At 45.9% G+C, this 18,964-nt stretch overlaps 2 protein-coding genes across 6 annotated transcripts in view; one reads left to right on the forward strand and one right to left on the reverse strand.

Annotated features, from left to right (window-relative positions):
- LOC149351625 ((Lyso)-N-acylphosphatidylethanolamine lipase-like) overlaps nucleotides 1-7,074 on the reverse strand; it is a 53,207-nt gene extending 46,133 nt beyond the window's left edge. For 3 of the 4 annotated variants that reach the window (XM_089580941.1, XM_089580940.1, XM_089580942.1), the window contains exon 1: nucleotides 6,855-7,074. In XM_089580941.1, the coding sequence (XP_089437067.1) occupies nucleotides 6,855-6,895 (41 nt within the window). In that variant the 5' untranslated portion in view covers nucleotides 6,896-7,074. Of the gene's footprint in view, nucleotides 1-6,415; nucleotides 6,571-6,854 lie in introns of those variants that run through there. The other variant, XM_089580943.1, reaches the window with a different exon arrangement.
- Nucleotides 7,075-7,541: 467 nt separating this feature from the next.
- Nucleotides 7,542-18,964, forward strand: part of LOC149351626 (uncharacterized) — a 57,564-nt gene continuing 46,141 nt past the window's right edge. For both annotated transcript variants that reach the window (XM_089580945.1, XM_089580944.1), the window contains exons 1-2: nucleotides 7,542-7,677; nucleotides 14,696-14,774. In XM_089580945.1, the coding sequence (XP_089437071.1) occupies nucleotides 7,547-7,677; nucleotides 14,696-14,774 (210 nt within the window). In that variant the 5' untranslated portion in view covers nucleotides 7,542-7,546. The remainder of the gene's footprint in view (nucleotides 7,678-14,695; nucleotides 14,775-18,964) is intronic.

Below are 18,964 nucleotides of genomic sequence, written 5' to 3' on the forward strand. Positions count from 1 at the left end.
ACACTATTCTTCCTTATCATCCTGATTCGTCGGAATCCACAACCGTATCTGAAGCCTCCAGACACGCTGAGAGTGCCGCCAGCTCACCCGGTCATTCACGTCCGACAACCAAGGGTGCCAGAAATACCGCTTCGACCACTCCCATGGCACCGACACTTTTCAGACGCAATGCCTTGTTTGGCTCCGTGTGCCTTCTGCTGCACCAGGTCTCTCTAGCAAGCTGCTGCCAAACTACCACGGACTCTACCGCATCCTCGAGCGCACTTCTCCCATCACTTATATAGTTGAGCCCGTGACGCCATCACCCGATCTCCAACGACGTGGGCGCGAGACCGTCCACGTTTCGCGTTTGAAGCCGCACTAAGACCCTTGCGTCGTGTTGACCCCCTAAATCGCCCGGATGGCTCTTTTTCCTCCGGGGCCAAATGTATAGAGGAAGATGATCAGGCGTCGGAGCAGCAGAGCCGACACGTGGCGCGAGACGAGAGCGAGAACTGTTCTGGGACCGGACCTGTCCTTGCCCGCTCTAACCGGCCTTCACAACTGTCAATAAAGGCCGTTACAATGCATTTGGTTTATGAGGTTTAACGTCCCAAAGCGACTTAGGCTATGAGGAACACCGTACTGAAGGGCTCGACTATCTGGGGTTTTTTAATGCGCACTGCCATCGCACAGTATACAGGACCTTTAATTTTTCGATTTAAAATCATAATGCAGCACATTTTTTTTTGTTGATCTAGAATTGCCAGGTAGCAAAGGTCTTTCAAGGAAACTTTAAAGAAAATTGGTGACAATAGTTTTTTAAAGCCCAGTCAAAGTTTGCCATTTTCCGAAATTTTAGATGTCCAAATGATTTCAGAGCCCAATTAAAAAAAATTGGGCTGGCCCAGAAGTACAAATTCTGTACAACAATAGCAGGAAGGGCTGATTAACACTCACAAAAAATTTCAGCTTGAAGTTCTAACCACTTCTTGTCCCATTGCTGTTCTAAAAACTGCCCTTCTTAGAATGCATTACTTTTGTGACAATGCTTGCAAATTTTTTTGCTGTGAAATTTTGAGAGCCAAAAAATGTTTTTGCGCTGTTTCCAACGGAAATGTTTGCATATAATTGTGAAAAAATATTCAGGTTGCACAAGATTCTATTTTTCTTTCTTTGGAGATCTAAACTTGCGATTTGCAAAATTGCAAAAGCAGCTACTTCCACTTCTGGTGATATAATTTTTTTTCCAAAGCTACAGCGTTTCTTGAAAAACTAAGTACCATTCTTTTGTGAAGGCACATTTGCCTATCACATATAAAAATTTCATTCAAAATAAAAAACTGCTATGGGACCTAAATTACGGTCCTTACCTGAACCCACCCATGTACCGGGTGTTTCACCTAAAATGTTCTGGAATTTTTAAAAACAGGCTTTTTGAGTTAGAAGAGCTTTTTTTTCAGCATAGCACTATCCACCACAGTGTAGCACATGAGCCTACAGCTAAGATGTGCTAACCAGTAGACTGGTTAACTAATACTTAGTAAACTTTTTAACTAATACCGTTAGACTCCTTACTTTCTGAGAGGCGTGTAGCCCAACTCAAGTAATATACATATCAGTTTTTAGAATTTCGAAAACACAGGTACCCTCGGTGCTGTGGCCAAACATTTTTTAGATATTTCGATGAGTTACGTGCACTGGAGGCATTGCTTTGCCTGCAAGCGTTGTGTTGTGTTTAATGTGACATAGGCAGCTAAGGCCATCATGTGCCAGGCACAAGGTGTAGGAAAAGTTTCCTACGGAATTTAAAAAAAAATGTGGAATGTGATCAGTTGTGTAGAGGGCCTAAAAAGTTAGTACTACCTAGGAATAAGACAGTAAAAGAAATTTAGAACTGGCTAATGATAAGAACCTTAAAGAAGGTCAGGTAGCCTCAGCGGCTATCCTTGGCTGGGCAAACACCTCAAGGCTCCCAACCAATCAAATAAAAACCTCAGCCTTTTTCTCAGGAATGAGAAAATGGCTGAGGTGAATCACATGATGCGCTGGATCATGATTTACAATTTTTTAAGAAAACCTGCTTCTGTTAAATATCTAAACACACATGACATGTCCACAATTGCATTATCGCCTAAAAGCAGCGCTGGGGTTTGAAAAGGGATGCATTGATTATAAAACGAAGAAAAGCATTTTTTCCTTCGCTTTTCAAGTTTCAAGCATGAAAATAAAATGATTTACTGTAAGTTCATCTCCACATGTACAAACCGGTTCGTCTTATTTCATCAGCAGAAAGTTGTGTGTAAGGTGTGTGTGACCTATATGGAGATGGCAGATAATCACTTCCTTGAAATGTTCCTGGCGGACACATGACTTCAAGCGGATTGTTCCAAGTGGATTGCGTTTTTGTCTTGCTTTAAGATGTACCAAGTTCATGCAATCTTTATATGGCATATTTACATTTCTAATTTGCTTGCCACGAGCTTAAGCAGCGCACAAATCTGCTCTTTTGTTGCCTTTTATGCCGACATGACATGGTACCCAGCAGAGCCCTATGTTTCGTCCTTGAGCTATGGCTGTTATGTTGTGTATAATGTCGCCAAACATCAGAGTGATCGCATTTCCAGAGTGAAGGGCTGCAAGCACACTCAGAGAGTTTGTGCAAATAATACTGTTTGTGACATTCTCGCTTAATATTTTTTCTAGTGCTACACAGATGGCGCAACAGTCGGCAGTGGAGATGGATGCACACTTTGGAAGTCTTACTGTTTTATTAAAATTCCCTTGTACCACTGCGCTTCCAACATAATCTTCTGTTTTTGAACCATCTGTATTAACAGCTGCGAAAGTACTGTACTTTTCCTCAAGTGTACCAAATTCTTGTATTATAGCTTGTTGTGGAATTTGTTTTTTGTGGAACTGTGCAAGAGTTGCAGGAAAATTGTACCATGGCGGCAGTGGATTTCGTCTCCGAGCAATGCTTAGCAATGTGTCCAGTACGCCGAGGTTTTGGCACATCTCTTGAAATCACAAGAGCAGTGGCCGGATAGCTCGCGGTTTGTTGTTAAAGGGTGTTCTTTCTAGATGGGCATGTTGTAGCGATGGGGTAACACAGATGCTTCTGCAGTGAACGGATTTTTTGAATGTACGAGCATGTGAGCATGGCTCTTCTGTCTGTAAGTCATGGTTTGTTGGTTTCTACATACAGACTGTTTATAGGCGACGTCCTGTATGCACCAGCAGAAAGGCATAAACCTAAATTATGTACTGGATCCAGTCATTTAAGGTACGATGGTCTCGCTGACCCATAAACTATGCATCCATAACTAAGAGCGTACTACAGAGCGATAAATTTGTAAGAGATGTCCTATGAGAGCCCCAGAGGTTTCTTGAGAGTATTTTTAGTATATTCAGGGATCGAGAAGGTTTCTTTTTGAGGGTGTTTGTGTGGCAGGAATGTAAGTTTTTCATCAAAAGCTATTCCTAAAAATTTGTGCTCGTCTTTTACTGTAATGTGACCTTGTTCAAGAAAAGGCTGGCATCAGTGTGCAGACCTCTTCTAAGCGAGAAGAGAATAGCTACTGACTTTTGCATGGAAAACCTGAAACCATTTTTATCTGCCCATGTCGTTAGTTTGTTTACTGTCAGTTGTATTTGTCTTTCACGTGTTACTACGTTTGAGGATGTGCAGGCTATTTGAAGATCATCAACGTAGACAGAATACATGATGGGGGATTATTTTAGTTATAGAATTCATTTTTACAATAAATAAGGTCGTGCTTAATATACAGCCTTGAGGTATATATGAAGTTCCTTGAGAGGGTTGAGCACAGTTGTACTAGAAAAGAACAGTTGGAAAGGATGTCATCCAGGTAGTTCAACATCCTATCGCGGATGCCTAGGTCCCCTAGGTCACAGAGGATCCCAAACCTCCAGGTTGTATCATACGCTTTCTCCATATCGAAGAAGACTGCAAGACAGTGCTGTTTGCATATAAAAGGTTCTCTGATTGTGTTTTCGAGGCAAACTAGACGGTCAGTTGTTGAGCATACCTTTTTAAAATCACACTGATGGATGTCAAGAAGTTCACGGGATGCAAGGACAAAAGTTCGTCTCATATTGAGGACACTTTCCAAAATTTGACGAGACAGCTTGTAAGGGCTACTGGCCTATAGCTACTAGGGGAAGTTGGTGATTTTACTGGTTTCAGGAATGGCACTATGACGGCTCTTTCCCATTCCTCAGGTATTCTTCCTTCTATCAATATTCTGTTAAATAAATTCAAGAGTGCCTCTATGGCAGGCTGGGAAAGATGGGCAAGCATTTCATAGTGTATCTGGTCGGGTCCTGGAGCAGTTTTTTTGCCGGCAGACAGTACTGTATTGATTTCCTGGAGGGTAAATAAATTGTTGTATTGTTGGTTTGTACCTACACTTGTAGGAGGTCTTTGTTTTTCAGCTATGTTTTTATATTTCAGAAATGACTGTGTATAGTGTGACAAACTGGAAACTGCAGCAAAGTGTTCCCCCAAAATGTCTGCCTGTTTCCTTATGCTTGTTTGTGTGCCAGGTGTTGTCAAAAGAGGAACTGTCAACAGTGAGAAGTTGCCATTTAATTTTCAAACCTGCTCCCACATATTTTTAGATATGATTTGACTGTTTATAGATGAGACAACTCAGCCATGATGCTTTCTCGGCACTGCCACGGACGTACCGAGCTTTAGCTTTTGCCTTTTTAAAGTTTATGAGCTCCTCCTGATCCCGGTAACTGCGAAATTTACCCCAAGCTCTATTTTGTTGTTTTTTTGCTTCCTTGCAGTCTTTTGCCCACCACACTTTGTGATTTTGTCGCACCCTGAAGACTGAGGAATAGCTGTGTGTGCGGCAGTTATGATACAATTCGTGAACTTTTCATTTATCTGATCGATGGTGACATTTTCTAAAACTATATTCTGAAGTGGCTTTTGCTCTAAAAAGAAGTCAGTCTGCTAAATGAAGCTTCCAATGCCACGGTTTTGTTTGAATAACTTCTGGCAGAGATGTTAAACTGGTTAGTACGGGGAGGTGATCGCTACCATATGGTTTGTCGATGACGTCCCATTAAAAATCATTAAAAACAGACTGAACTAAAAGACAAATCTAAACAGCTCATTTTCCCCAAGGTTAGGGAGCAGTATATGGCCTTTTCTTTGTTTAAAAGACATACATTATTTGTGGGGATAAAAGCTTCGATTATTTGGCCCCTAGAGTCAGTGTTCGCTTCCCCAAAAAAGGAGAGTGAGCGTTAAAGGTCCAAACACTCAGCATCCGCTCAACCACCAGGATCTCCTTTTCCCCTGGCATGGCTGAGCCACGCACGGCTAAGCGCGGGTCCGTCGTGACGGGGATGTCCCTGCGGATGCTCAGGAACCCATGGTGTCGCAACTCACCAACATGCATGTAGCGGATGCCCCTGCGGGGGCTTTGCCTGCAAGCTTCTTGAGAGGACATGTATTTTGGCGCAATACGGCCACATATGCTTACCCAGTGTCCTCATACTCCAAAAAACACATTCCTCAAGAGCTGTGAAAAGGTCTATCGGCAACACATAATGTGCACCCCAGAGTCATGATCAATGAAAAAGACAAACTGCCTGAAGCGTACATTAAAGTTAAAAATAACTGAACCAACAGAGGAAAAAAACTGTGAGAAGCTTAGGTGAAAGACTGATCTCCTGCACTCAAGAAGAAGTTTCAGTGCAGTGGAAATAATTTCATTTCATGAAGTGGACCATTACTGTTTTTGGCTTTATTGCAGATTCAAATTTGGTATCCTCAATGAGCAACGTTTCAGGCATCAGCTGTAACACAAGAAACCAACTCAAGCAGTATGTTAACAAAAACCATCTGTGCTGTGTGTGCACCACGAAGCAAGATAACCTTATGGTGAAACAAGTGCACGACCTCACATATTTTAAAAAAATTAAATAATAGGCAAACATAGGAGTTTGAGGACTGCACTGCCCAATGACACAACACTAGCGCGCATTTTCGCAAGCATTTTCCTGGCTCTGCATTCTTGGCGCAAGGATTACAAGCAGGTGAGCCGCAAAAACGTGCAACAACTCGTTCAAAGTACATCCAAATGTTTCGCCTCGTGAATATGAAGGGTGCGCCAGTTGCAGTGTATTCATACACACATCACACACACAAGCAGTCTAACGCTTCATTCATGTTACTGACCACAGCTGCTCCTGACATCACTTCATTCATGCCACTGACAAAACGCTGAGTATATTCGTAGAAATGAAGTGAAAAAAAAAAAATATTAGATAAGTTGTGCCTGATAAAACGAAAACTCAACCATAGCGATTACAGACAAGTGTATGTTCCCAACTTGTCAACCACCGGAAACGACACACCTGATCACACGTAATGCAGTTGAAATGAACGAAATACCTGCTGATAACCACTGCGTACGAAGATACATCAGTCGGCTTGGAACATTAACAAGAATGACATCCGGCGAGACGAAATCAATATCTACTGACCGTGCCGTTCACTTCAACTCCAACAGAGAATGCCGCTAAATAAACACGAGACGTCATTTTGTTCGCCGGAAAAACCTATCTAAGGGATTACGAAACCGGCCTTGAAAGCTCAATCACTCGGGCCTTTCCCCTAAGAGACTGCGAAAGTACCCTGAATTCATTCCGCCTCGCCTCTGTACAAAAAAAAAAGAGAAAAAAAAGTTAACAAGTAAACAAATATGCTACTTCTCTTTTGGCTGCCGTGAAATAAATTAACAGAGCTAGGCAACTTCCACCTCAAACACCTCACGGCAGGCGAACCGCGCAAATAGCAATTGTCATTCATTACTAAGAGCGTAGAAACTCACCCCTTGGAAAGCTCTGCCGACGACTGATCTTCGAGAGCCATGGTGAAATTGGTCGAATTTCAATATGCTATACTTAAAAAAAAATAGCAAAGCGGACTGACAAGAACAAGTCACTAATTGCAGCGTATGCACGCGTCTCGGCACCCTTTCCCGAGAGCCCCTCTGCACCGGCCAAGCGCACTTCGACATCCAGCACAGCTGGCTCGGCTGCGCTGGGTGAGCAGGGGGCGCAGAGTGCACACAGGTGTTTCATGCAAGTGGCGCCACAATCGGGCGAACAAAATTTCAGAAAACGTACTTGAATTTTTTTAATTTTTATTGCTTGATTCAGTTACGTAACCGTTACAAAAATATTATTTGCTAAGGAAAGAGTTTACAACTCAACATCGCGATAAAAACGAACACTCAAATAAACGTACTTACATTCGAACGCCGCTAAAGCGGCGTGTTTGAATTTGACAACGCGCTGGCTATATTTATAGCGACCTCTTACCAAGCCCTTTCCGGCGAATAAAATGTTTTACAATCAATTTATAAGCATATAAGACGAATAAAATGTTTTACAATCAATTTATAAAACGTTTTTTTTTAATGACACTTGTATCAAGAATGTGGAAGCAGACGATTGCTGAAAGCAGCGCAGAAACTTGTGTGGGTATGTGCCATTCTAGAAGGTGAACAACAACAACAAAATGGCGGAGAGAACTATGGATACGCTTTTTTCAAATCCCTGTACAGCAAGTATTAAACTTGTTACATTGGTGTATGTAGGAGCGTATTATACCGGAATTGACGGAGCCAAGATGCACTGGCTGAAATGCAGGTGAGTATTGCGTCTTTTGGGCATTTGGGATGTTTATTTTTCCGACCTCATCTGAGCAAAATGGCGGGCCCATTTCGTGTCGAAATCGAAATGTTTTAATGGCCTAGTAACTGACTGGGGTATACAACAATTTAGCTAATGAATGATTAAAAGACCATTTCGATTTTGGTGAGCTTTCAGGTGCCAGGGCATTAACAGCAAGGTCTCCACAACTGGTCGGCACCATTTGGAGGTCCTCCTTTTAGACGCCCGTGTACTGTGCGATGTCGGTGCACGTTAAAGAACCCCAGGTGGTCGAAATTTCCGGAGCCCTCCACTACGGCGTCTCTCATAGCCTTAGTCGCTTTGGGACGTTAAACCCCATAAACCAAACCGAACCATCCTTTTAGACGCATTCGCTGCTTGGTTGTTAAGTTTATCTGTGTTCAACATGCTCGGAAAAAAATTTGGAAAATTGTAAGTTACTCTTATGGAAATATTGAAGGCAGTCGCCCATTCTAATATGCAGCAAAATCTTTTAAAGTTTTGATTATCTTGATTATACAAAAAAGTATATAGAAAAAAATGCAGGACTGCCGTCGGGTGATCTGCGAATAAATTTATTATTATAGCGAAGTCATTATATGAAAAAATTGCGTTCATAAACGGTTTCCAGCTCAAATATGCTTTTGTCCAGAATTGTTGGGTATGCATGGAATTATCGCCTAGAGAGCTACAGCAGCAGCGCTGTGGAGAGGCATGCAAGAGCCTGTCGCACCTGCACGTAGATGGTCCCCCCCGCAAGAAATTGTACATAGGAAACCTCAGAACTGAAATTGCGTGGACGTTGTTCGGGTTTATCTAAAGTTAGAGTACCATTTTTTCGCTCGACCTACTTGAATAATTAGTCGAGATAAATTAATTAATTTTTTAAATATAGCTTGAAACGTTCAAGCGCCAATAGGAAAGCTGTGGAGTTCCACAAATGTTGTCCAAACCAGGCACTTCCAACGAAGTACACTGAGCGTGGTCGTTGTTATTCAGGAAAAACAAAAGCCTGTGGAGTTTAAAAAATTGGCTGAGGCTTAGCTTGGTTAAGCCCGGTAATTGCGAAAGCAATTTCCCCTGGCTGCGCCTATAAGGTTGGCTGGTGGTGTGTCTTGGTGGTGCTCTTTTATGTTATCAAAGTTAGCCATTCGTTACACCCGAATCTTCTTCAGAGTTTGTACGTAGTCGCCGAGCTCCATATTGAGCACGTCGTCTGGAAAGTCGTTCTTCTTGTCTCCGTAGCTCGTTGTTTCTTCCCGTTTTCACACTGGCGAGCCGCCTTCTCCTTAAGCTTGGCAGTAGACGGCATCGTAGACGGTACGGCAGATCCGCCGTTGGTAGCTACCGCCGCTCCACACTGACGGCGCGAACTGAGGCCCTGGTTTTTAACAGCTGGTGTGACGTCACTCCGGCTGTAGCGCCCCTAGCGGAGGAGCGCGAGGCTCACCGCTGTTGGTGGCTACCGTCGCTCCACAGTGAAGGCGCGAGCTGGTGCCCTGGTTTTTCGCAGCGGGTGTGACGTCACAACAGAGGTCAAGCTAAATATCAATGGTAACTACCGCCGCGCCACGCTGAAGGCACAAACCCAAGCTAAAGTTTGGGAGCGCGACGCCAGCGCCGCAGCGGCGAGCCGCGGAAACTCGGGTCGCCGCCGGAGCAGACGCCCTGCTATAGCTTTGTGTGCACGTGCGACGGGAGAGTCACGCGGGGCGCAATCTTCGCGCTGATAGACGCGGTCTCGGCGAAGCAAAAAGGAGGTAGTACGAAGACCGTAATGTAAAAACCAACGCGTATGGACAGGGTGATCCACTCTTACCGCGAACACGCGAGTATGCGGCCGCGCTCGTCGCAGAGCCAGTGAGTCTGTCCCTACCGTGCACGAAAAAAGTGGCAGACGACGCGCAGGCAAACCGCTCGCTGCTCGATTTTCCAGCCTTGCGACTGCGAGTCGCAAGCCGCTGAACCAATCGGTGAGACAGTCGAGCTTTTGGCAATGACGCCGCCCGCGGACAGTCGAGCTTTCGGCAACGACGTCGCCCGCGGACACGCCGGGCGACGAACTGCGCTGCTCCCTTGCTGCCGTAGTCGTCGCTAAGCCTAACCATTTCGCATCGATGTTGCAGCTGAGGGCACTTCGGAAAAGGCCAGCGCTGTAATAAAGGTGCTACTTGCGTCACCGTTTTACTGTGTTCCTCGTCACATAATTAAACAAAGACGTGATCGATTTCCGTGATGCCTTTAACAGCGGAGCCTGGTGACAACAGGCGAGCCGCACGGGCATCAGCAAAGCCGATTTGGGAAAGAAATATGCTTGTATCGCAGACCAGCAACACGGTATTGGCCAACGATCCTCAAAAATGATCCATTTTTGACGTTGCTGTACTCCAGGGCTTGGTATGACGCGAGCAAATATTAGCGTGTTTTTCTGACGGCGGCGGCAAGCAAAACAGGCCGGCCCTGAGAAGCGCGCCGCTGCCGCTGTCACCATGACGCTTGTACGACTGCGGTGTACATACATCAATACCGTCACGACATCCTCCTGGTCGCCGTAGTGCATTTCGAATCGCACCGAGTGCGAGTGCAGGAGACGCGGTCAAAGCATACAAAATTCTCGAAAGCGCGCAAGCTATGTTATTCCGGAGAGTTTTCGCTTCAAGCGAGAAGGCGACCGGCAGGTCGCACTTGCAAGTGTGAACAATGGTGGTCAAATGTTTAGGGGAATCCCCCAAGGTGGAGTAGAATGTTGACTAACTGTTGCCTGGTCGCATGTCCTTTCGACTCGCAAGTAATAAGTGGATCGCCCTGCGCATCGCATGCAACAACTGACAACAACGATCAACGTGTCTCGCTTTATTACGCGGAGCTGATAGTACTTCGCATATTTCGAGCATATAATTATACAGTGGACTTACCTATTGTTGCATGTCATACAGTACGACATTATTACTCACTCGAGAAACGGATTTTACAGTCAAATGGGCCTCCTCGTCGTCGATCGTCTGCTCCACACAGCTAGTAGACGCGACTAATCAGTTTCCCCCTTTAATTAAGTTTGCATTGCGGAACTGCGCGTCAGTCTGAACGATCTTCTTGGAGCCGCAATGCAGGCGACACATCGCGACAGCGCGGGCGCGTGCACGTGCAAGAAAGCGCGCGTGCAAAGAAGCGTGGTGAAAGCAGCAGGCGCAGCAGCGCCACCCGGCGATGCTTTGGGAGTGCGCAGCAATTCAAGCGTCCTCATCCATGCTTGTAAAAACATCGCCCGCGCCGTGCCTTCGCTTCGCTTACGAGACAGGGCTTCAACCTTTGCTTGGCTCTGACATTACCGGCAGCGGCTGGCGACGGCGCTCCAAAAAAGCGCTTCTTCAGCCCGCACAAACCTCGAGCCGCGCTTTCTTGCAATTGCCGCTCAAACCAACTGGTGCTTATCTTGGAACCAAGCGCTACGCGCAGCTTACACTTAGACTTAGACAAACTTAGATAATCAGGACGGCCGCCTCGCCATCCCGTCCTTGTCAGACGGCCAAGATCCCTTGGGACCGGGCGGCTTCGAAGGCATATCGTGGGCAGCACGAAAGGAGAGAAGCGAGCGATGTTTTTCACAAAGCACGAATGGGGGCGCTGTAATTGCGGGGCATTCGGGCACATGGAGTGCGCTTTCACGTGGTATTTTTTAAACTCCGCGGTGATTCGTTTTTCCCGAATAAAAACGACCATGCTAAGTCTATCTCGTTGGAAGTGTTTGGGTTGGACAATATTGTGGACCTCCACAACTTTCCTATTGACGCCTGAATGTTTCAAGCTATATTTAAAAAAATTAATTAATTTATCTCGACTAATTATTCGAGTAGGTCGAGCAGAAGAATGGTACTGTAACTTTACATGAACTTTAACAACATCCACGCAATTTCATTTCTGAAGAACGCTTGGTTTTTGAAAATCTTGGTCCAAGTTAGCTGGGACATCCTCTGTGTGTGTGTGTGTGTGTGTGTGTGTGTGTGTGTGTGTGTGTGTGTGTGTGTGTGTGTGTGTGTGTGCGCGCGCGTGTGTGTGTGTGCGTGCGCGTGCGTGTGTGTGTGTGTGTGCGCGCGCGTGTGTGCGTGCGCGTGCGTGCGTGTGTGTGTGTGTGTGTGTGTGTGTGCGCGTGCGTGTGTGTGTGGGGGGGGGGGTTGGTTTGTGGGGTTTAACGTCCCAAAGCGACTAAGGCTATGAGAGACGCCGTAGTGGAGGGCTCCGGAAATTTCGACCACCTGGGGTTCTTTAACGTGCACTGACATCGCACAGTACACGGGCCTCTAGGATTTCTCCTCCAAAGAAATTCTAGCCGCCGCGGCCGGGATCGAACCCGCGTCTTTTGGGTCAGCAGCCGAGCACCATAACCGCTGAGCCACCGCGGCGGCAGTGTGTGTGTGTGTGTGTGTGTGTGTGTGTGTGTGTGTGTGTGTGTGTGTGTGTGTGTGTGTGTGTGCGTGCGTGCGTGCGTGCGTGCGTGCGTGCGTGCGTGCGTGCGTGCGTGTGTGTGTGTGGGGGGGGGGGTACAGGGTGTCCCAGCTAACCTGGACCAGGATTTAAAAAAAAAACCTAAGCGTTCTTCAGAACTGAAATCGCGTGGATGCTGTTAGGGTTTATCTAAAGTTGCAGCACCATTTTTTCGCTCGTCCTATTTGAATAATTAGTTGAAATAAATAAATTAACTTTTTAAATATGGCTTTAAACTTTGCTGAAAGGTACCTTTCAGCATGCAAAAAGTGACGAGAGGAGTGGAAAAGGCGCGGAGACGCTGAAATTCAAATTTTGACTACAGATAACTGAGCTTCTCCGAAGCGCATTGAAAAAACTCTTGCCTGAGGATATTCGTGAAGCGGTGTCTTTTAACATCCCAGGCATACTGCAACTTTATTAGAGCTCCTTCCAAAGTACCTTTAAGGTGTCTTAGGCGTCCCCAGAGATTTTTTTTTTTAAGTTCGCGCTCATGCAGACGTGCGTACATGCGCGTTGTTAACGGGTGAGGCGCGAGATGCGAGTGCATGTTTTCTGCGCAGTGGAAAGTCGGATATGAAGAGACAAGCTGAAAAATACCTGACAAATACCACATGTGTTCACCATCAACTCTCATTTAGTCAATTAAATAAGAGTTTCCAGCGCGGGCTGTCATGCACGCAGTGCCTGAGGTGCCGGCACAAGGTCAGATTTTAGCGCCTTTCATTCGGGTGCTACGATATGCAGCTAAATTCATTATTTAGGGAGAAAAACACAACCAGCTGCCGTGCGTTAAGTTTAAGCGTGCATTCCCTGCCGACGGCTATAGCCATCAGGCCGAAGACTTTACAGCTGGGCGGAACGTACCTGATAATTTTCCGCTTACAGCTCACAGGAAGCAATTCGCGAACGTAGAAATCACAACGACCACAGCAAAGTCAATCGACTGCGTAGTGCGCGCTATAATCGACAGCGCAGCGTGCCGTCTGATGAGCAGAGCGCGTCCTATTTTCCACTCAGATGAAATACGTTAGAGCGCGACTGCTGTTCGCGTGCTTTTGAGGATACCTCCAAGCTTATGTGTGCACTTCACGAAACCACAGCCCCACATAACGCATCGAAGACCACCTGCTCGCGTCGTCGATATAAACGTGCGTGAGCGCGATCAGCAGTTTGCTTTGCAGTCTACGTCTGCCCCACGCAGTTCCTTTCGCTCCCACGGAGTCTATTTCTACCGTACGCGTGCGCAACGAGGCGTAGCCGCACGCGATGTAGCAGAGATCACCTGCCATTCGGTGGGGATGGGGTATAGTGGGAGGGCTGAGGCGGCCTGTACTTGCCGTTTTCCGACCGCTCTCTCGAAGTGGAGCCTCCGATTACTCGGAGAGCTCCACTCACTGCAAATGCGCCATGGCAATGGCGCAATTCTGACTCTTTTTCGGAGGAACAAAAAACGCCGGTAGTGATCCCGAGAAATAATCTATCTGTCTTGCGTATTTTGGTACTTTCCTCTAGTGTCCCTTTAAAGGAGGCGGGATCGCGTCCTGCAAGCGAGAAGTTTTGCATAGGAAAACCACGCAGAGCCCAATTTCTGGGAAGAACAAGTCCTAGAAATACATACTTCAAATGGAAACCACTCCTCCCCCCCTAACAGCCCCTCCAGGAGTCACCCATGTGTCCGCTCCATGCGGTTTTCGACGGTGCGCGGGATGGCCACGATTCACTGCGCCACAGCGTTGAACATAATCGCGATTTGAAAATTCTGAACACGCTATTGTAGTAGCTATATATCTCTAATTACAACTAGACGAATAACTGGAATAGTACAAAATTTACGTATTGGAATCCAGTTAACATGACTCAATTGTTTTGCAGATGTCCGTCACCACAGGTGTACTATATATGGCTCAAGAGACATATTTATACAAAAAAAAAACTTTTTTTTTAATTACCAGCGGGCTTCACTGAAACGCCCTGTATGTTCGGGAAGATAAATTTGTAATCAAATCCGTCTTTGCACGTTGACATTAGGAGAGCCCAGCGAGCTAGCATGGCGGAGTGGTCAGCGTGCTCGTCTCGCACTCCGGAGACCCTGGTTCAATTCTCCAACTCGAACAATTTCCTACTCGGTTTTATTACCCGCCGCGGTGGCTCAGTGGTTAAGGCACTCGGCTGCTGGCCCGAAAGGCGCGGGTTCGATCCCGGCCGCGGCGGTCGAATTTCGATGGAGGCGAAATTCTAGAGGCCCGTGTGCTGTGCGATGTCAGTGCACGTTAAAGAACCCCAGGTGGTCGACATTTCTGGAGCCCCTCACTACGGCGTCCCTCATAGCCTGAGTCACTTTGGGACGTTAAACACCAATAAATCAAATCAAATGTAACGGAAAAAAAATTTTATTTTCCAATCTTGAGTGAAGTGTACACCATGAGACAATGACGACGATGTGACAGCGCGATGCAGAAGTACTGAGACACACAGTGACAATGTATTTTGACTTCTTTTTTCACTGAAGGGAACTGATTGAGAAAGATCGGCACCTCCTTGCTACTCCTACAACGGAGCCATACCGGCTCATCATGGCAATTATGCAGGTGAGTCCGAATTGCACGTAAGTTAGAAAAAAAAACGCGAAAGCTCAAATAAGTATTTCATGCATTGTTGAAATATTAAGAATCAGTCTCAAATAAGTGTTAGCTAAACTACGATGCTATCATTTGCTGGGCGCGCTCCCCCCCCCCCCCCCCCCCCCAAAAAAAAAAGCTGCCCTAGTTCAGTGTTTTCTGCCTTGCACTTTGGTATTGTTTAAAGTCACCTTTAAAGGCTCGAGAGCAAATGAGCGCGATAATTTTCAGTTAGGCCATCCTGCGCCAACGGCGACGCCGATTGGCTTGAAATTAATTCCCTAGCAAATCTTATCTAATCACCACTAGAGTATACGTATACTCTAGTGGTGAGAATGAACGTGCAATAAGAATTAAAATTCATTGCGACTGCAGTTGCCTCCACATTTCACGCGATCAAATGGGCGCACGATCGCTGAAGGTATGTGTACCGCAGTCACGTTGCAGAGACTGAAGACAGATATACTACCGCATCCTAATGAAAAAGAGGACAGTTTCACTTAAAATGGAGCTTTTATTAGCTAGAAAAGGTACACAGACTGCGATGACGCCGAGAATTTTTTTTTTTCTCGCGCGTTCCTGTGGCCTGGTTTCACCGCCATTAACTTCAAAACGCTTATCACGGAGTCATTTTCCGTCTCGCAACATGGCGGACTCGATGTAACGAAAAAAAAAATTATATTTTCCAATTCACATTTCTGAGCAGTAAATAATGTCTCGCATGCCGTCGAACAAACATCAACATAACCAGAAAGTGCTGTAGAATCGCTCTTAACTGTGCAAAAGAACTTAATGGAGGTGCTCCTTTTGGCACCGCCTGAGCGAGCAGCTGTCTATCGAGGAACCATGCTGATCCCCGTCCCCTCCCTCCATGGTCGGGGACTACCGTGGAGCCGCTCCCTGCATTGTCACCCTAGCAGGGTCATGAGGATCGGCCGACGCCATTGGCTGGAAGGGGGTCCCCTCTGACGGGGCAAAGCCGCTGCCTTCTTGAGTTGCACCCGACTGTAGTGAATCCTCCGACCTTTTGGCATAAGGATGTAGGCTTTAGTTAGGATGGCGTTACCGCGTAAAAGCCATGCAACGCGGAAAATGAGTACCTACAGTCGAGCCGGAATCCGGATATTTCGAATTATTGGCTACATAGAACACGGACTATTCCCTTCAAAATTCCGCGTAAAAATATAGGAACGTCTCGCAGTATATCGAGCTGTAATTGAGCCGGCTGTTCGATATATAGAACTGCGTGCCACCCCTCTGCAAGTGGCGCTTGTCTTAACGGCGCTCTTCAACCACTTTTCGCGCGCGGAGACGCGGCCTTGGACACTTGCTGGCAGCACTACCGCTGTGGAACCACATGAGAAGGTCAACGTGGGGTGTGCTTGAGGGTGGCCTTGCACTCACTTTCCACGCCACATCGCTGTCATGTACTTGCCCTTGCCTGACGCTTGCGGAAAACAACTATATATCGCGTTAATTGTAATGAGCCACTATTCTATAGTGTAGTGGCAACAGGATTAGACACCTTATGATAAGCTGTGGCTAGTTCGACAGTACCGTCCGCTGCTGCTTCGATGCGAAGCAGGTTAGGCCGTGGCGCGTTGGCCACCACGCCGGCAGGCCAAGCGTCGCTGCAAGAGGCGTGCTCGGTTACAGATAACCTTGTCATTTTTTATATTGAGTTACTGGTATATCGAACTATCTTGCGATTCCCTTTGAGTTCGATGTGTCCGGCTTCGACTGTACAATGGACCGAAGATCACCCTCCGAAAGTACACTCTATACGTTCACACAGTGGCGTAGCCAGAATTTTTTATTTCTTTTTTTGGCGGGGGGGGGGGGGGGGGGGGGGGGGGGGGGGGGAAGCTTAGGTTGCAGCGAGGCCTCCTCATAGAATTTGTGGAGGGATCAAACGCAAGAATAATAACTGCAGTGCCATATTGGCAATGTCATTATGTATTAGATAACACTACGCCCTGTCTGGACAAGTGAAATATTTATTTTTTTAAATAAAAGAATGTATTCGTATGTCGTAAAAACCGTGCCAGACATAACTGGTGCCAATACTTCCTTGCTTTTGCGTATTTAATAAGTAAAGAAAATATCACACGAAGTCTAGAACTATGATCAATTTTATTGGCCTAGAATCTCTTCAGACAAGACACACTGAAACAAGGTAGAAATTTTTGTACCTAATATATAATAATCTGATTAGAATAAACACCCATTACTCCTTTTTCACGAGCAAGTACGCGTTACAACCATGGAAAAAAGCTGCAACATTTCGTGCATACTCTAATACAGTTAAACACTCATTTTTTGTCAAATCGATTACAGAGTGGAATGAATTGCCGAAGTGTGTAGTGAACAGCCCCAATGTAGAAACGTTTGTTGATAATTTGAGAGCCTTTTGTATGTGAAGCCCTTGTCTTTTTGGCTTCTTTTTTCGCATCATCTGTTTGTTCTTTCATGACGCTCGTGCATATCTTGTTTTTTACTTGTATCTGTGCTCACTCCCGCTTGGAGTCAAGCGACTCCGCAGTATTAAATAAATAAATAAAATATCCGTCCGAAAACAGCAAAGCAGTGCATGCCCCTGATATGAAAAACGTAAAGGCCATGGAATTAGCAAATATAGAGGACAAATATTTTAATGAATCTTTTTCGTTCAAGAACCTTCACATTTTTGTACATATGCAACGGCCAGGAAAAAATCTCAACGACGCTGTCCTTCGTTCCAGTCTACTGCGCAGCAGCTGTCACCGGTCATGTATTGCGAGTAATTGCACCGAAATTTTAGTCGCAACAACTAGGAGTTCTGCAAAATATGCGTTAGAAGGGCGCATTATTATTAGAAATGTGAAGATACAACTTGATAAAGGACAAAAAAGTGTCAACGGAAACAAAGTCACTGTATGTATACACAAAACCTCACAACAAGATATTTAAATACACGTATGTCTCCATTAAAGCTACGTATCTAAGCAAGAGTCACTCTATATAATGCGTCAAATAAGGCAAATAACCATCTTGCGCAATCACAGATCGTAAACTTTACACACGGAAAGACAGACGCTCTAGGCAAGTACAAAACTATGATAGCAGAAGTCCCGATATGTACTTGGGCCATGCTGCGGTCGCGACAGCACCATATGTTAGAATAATAGAGGAACAATGAAGAAATTAATACGAAAGTACGTTTTTTTTAACTGCCTGCACGGCGACAATTATTCTGCACCAATAATTACAGAAGGATATTTCTTTGAGCAGTTAGATAAAAAGGAAAGAGAAGGACAAACGAAAGCCACGAATGATGCCGCAAGTTGGAATAACCAATATCCAAGTGTGTATGTTGGGAAACGCCGCGTGGGCAGGGCTTACAATAAGCAAGGTCAGTCAAGATCGGTAATGGATGTCCTCAAAATTTTCGTATTCGCATGGTAATTTTGATCATGATGCTAACTGATGTTTGCGTTACGTGACTCCAGGTGCATAGGCGTTGTCACGAAATCCGACCCGAGTTAGCAATGTTCGCGCCAAAATGTCTTTTCTAGTCTGAAAAAGACATTGTATGTGACAAAATCCCGAATGTCTTCCGGCGCCGGTGATTGTTTTGGTCAGCGGTGCGTGTCAATTCGAAAAAATTTCGGGGGGGGGGGGGGGGGCTGAAGCACCATGAGCACCCCCCCCCCCCCCCCCCCCCCCTTGCTACGCCCCTGCGTTCAGATCATCGCGTGTTTTCATAGCGCTGGTGGTACCGTCAGGCCATTCTGTCGACCCGTCTCTGCACTTTAAAAGGGATCGAGAGTGCCTTCGGGATGAGCGCTACCTGTTGTGGCGCGGCGCGCAGTTCTAAGGGTCGAAGCTGAGCGATTTTTCAAGGAGATAATATCTGTGTTCGATGCAGCCAATAATTCGAAATATTCGGGTTCGATATATGCGGTCTCGACTACGCAGAAAATATAGACGCAGTTCGTGTATGTTATTATGTAGAAGAAGTTACAGTGATTTTGTCGTTAATACACTCTGCAGCGAAGCGGCAAAGCCAGCTCAACAAGCTTTAAAAGGGGTGTTCTTGACGTTCGATACAATTCGATATTTCGTACCACGATGCCGGTTCAGAAAATTTAAAAGCGGCTCTCCCTCGGTGCGGACCGCCT

The sequence above is a fragment of the Amblyomma mixtum genome, chromosome 3 (genome assembly GCF_055824585.1).
Source record: "Amblyomma mixtum isolate Tamu chromosome 3, ASM5582458v1, whole genome shotgun sequence".
In the NCBI taxonomy this organism is placed as follows: domain Eukaryota; kingdom Metazoa; phylum Arthropoda; class Arachnida; order Ixodida; family Ixodidae; genus Amblyomma; species Amblyomma mixtum.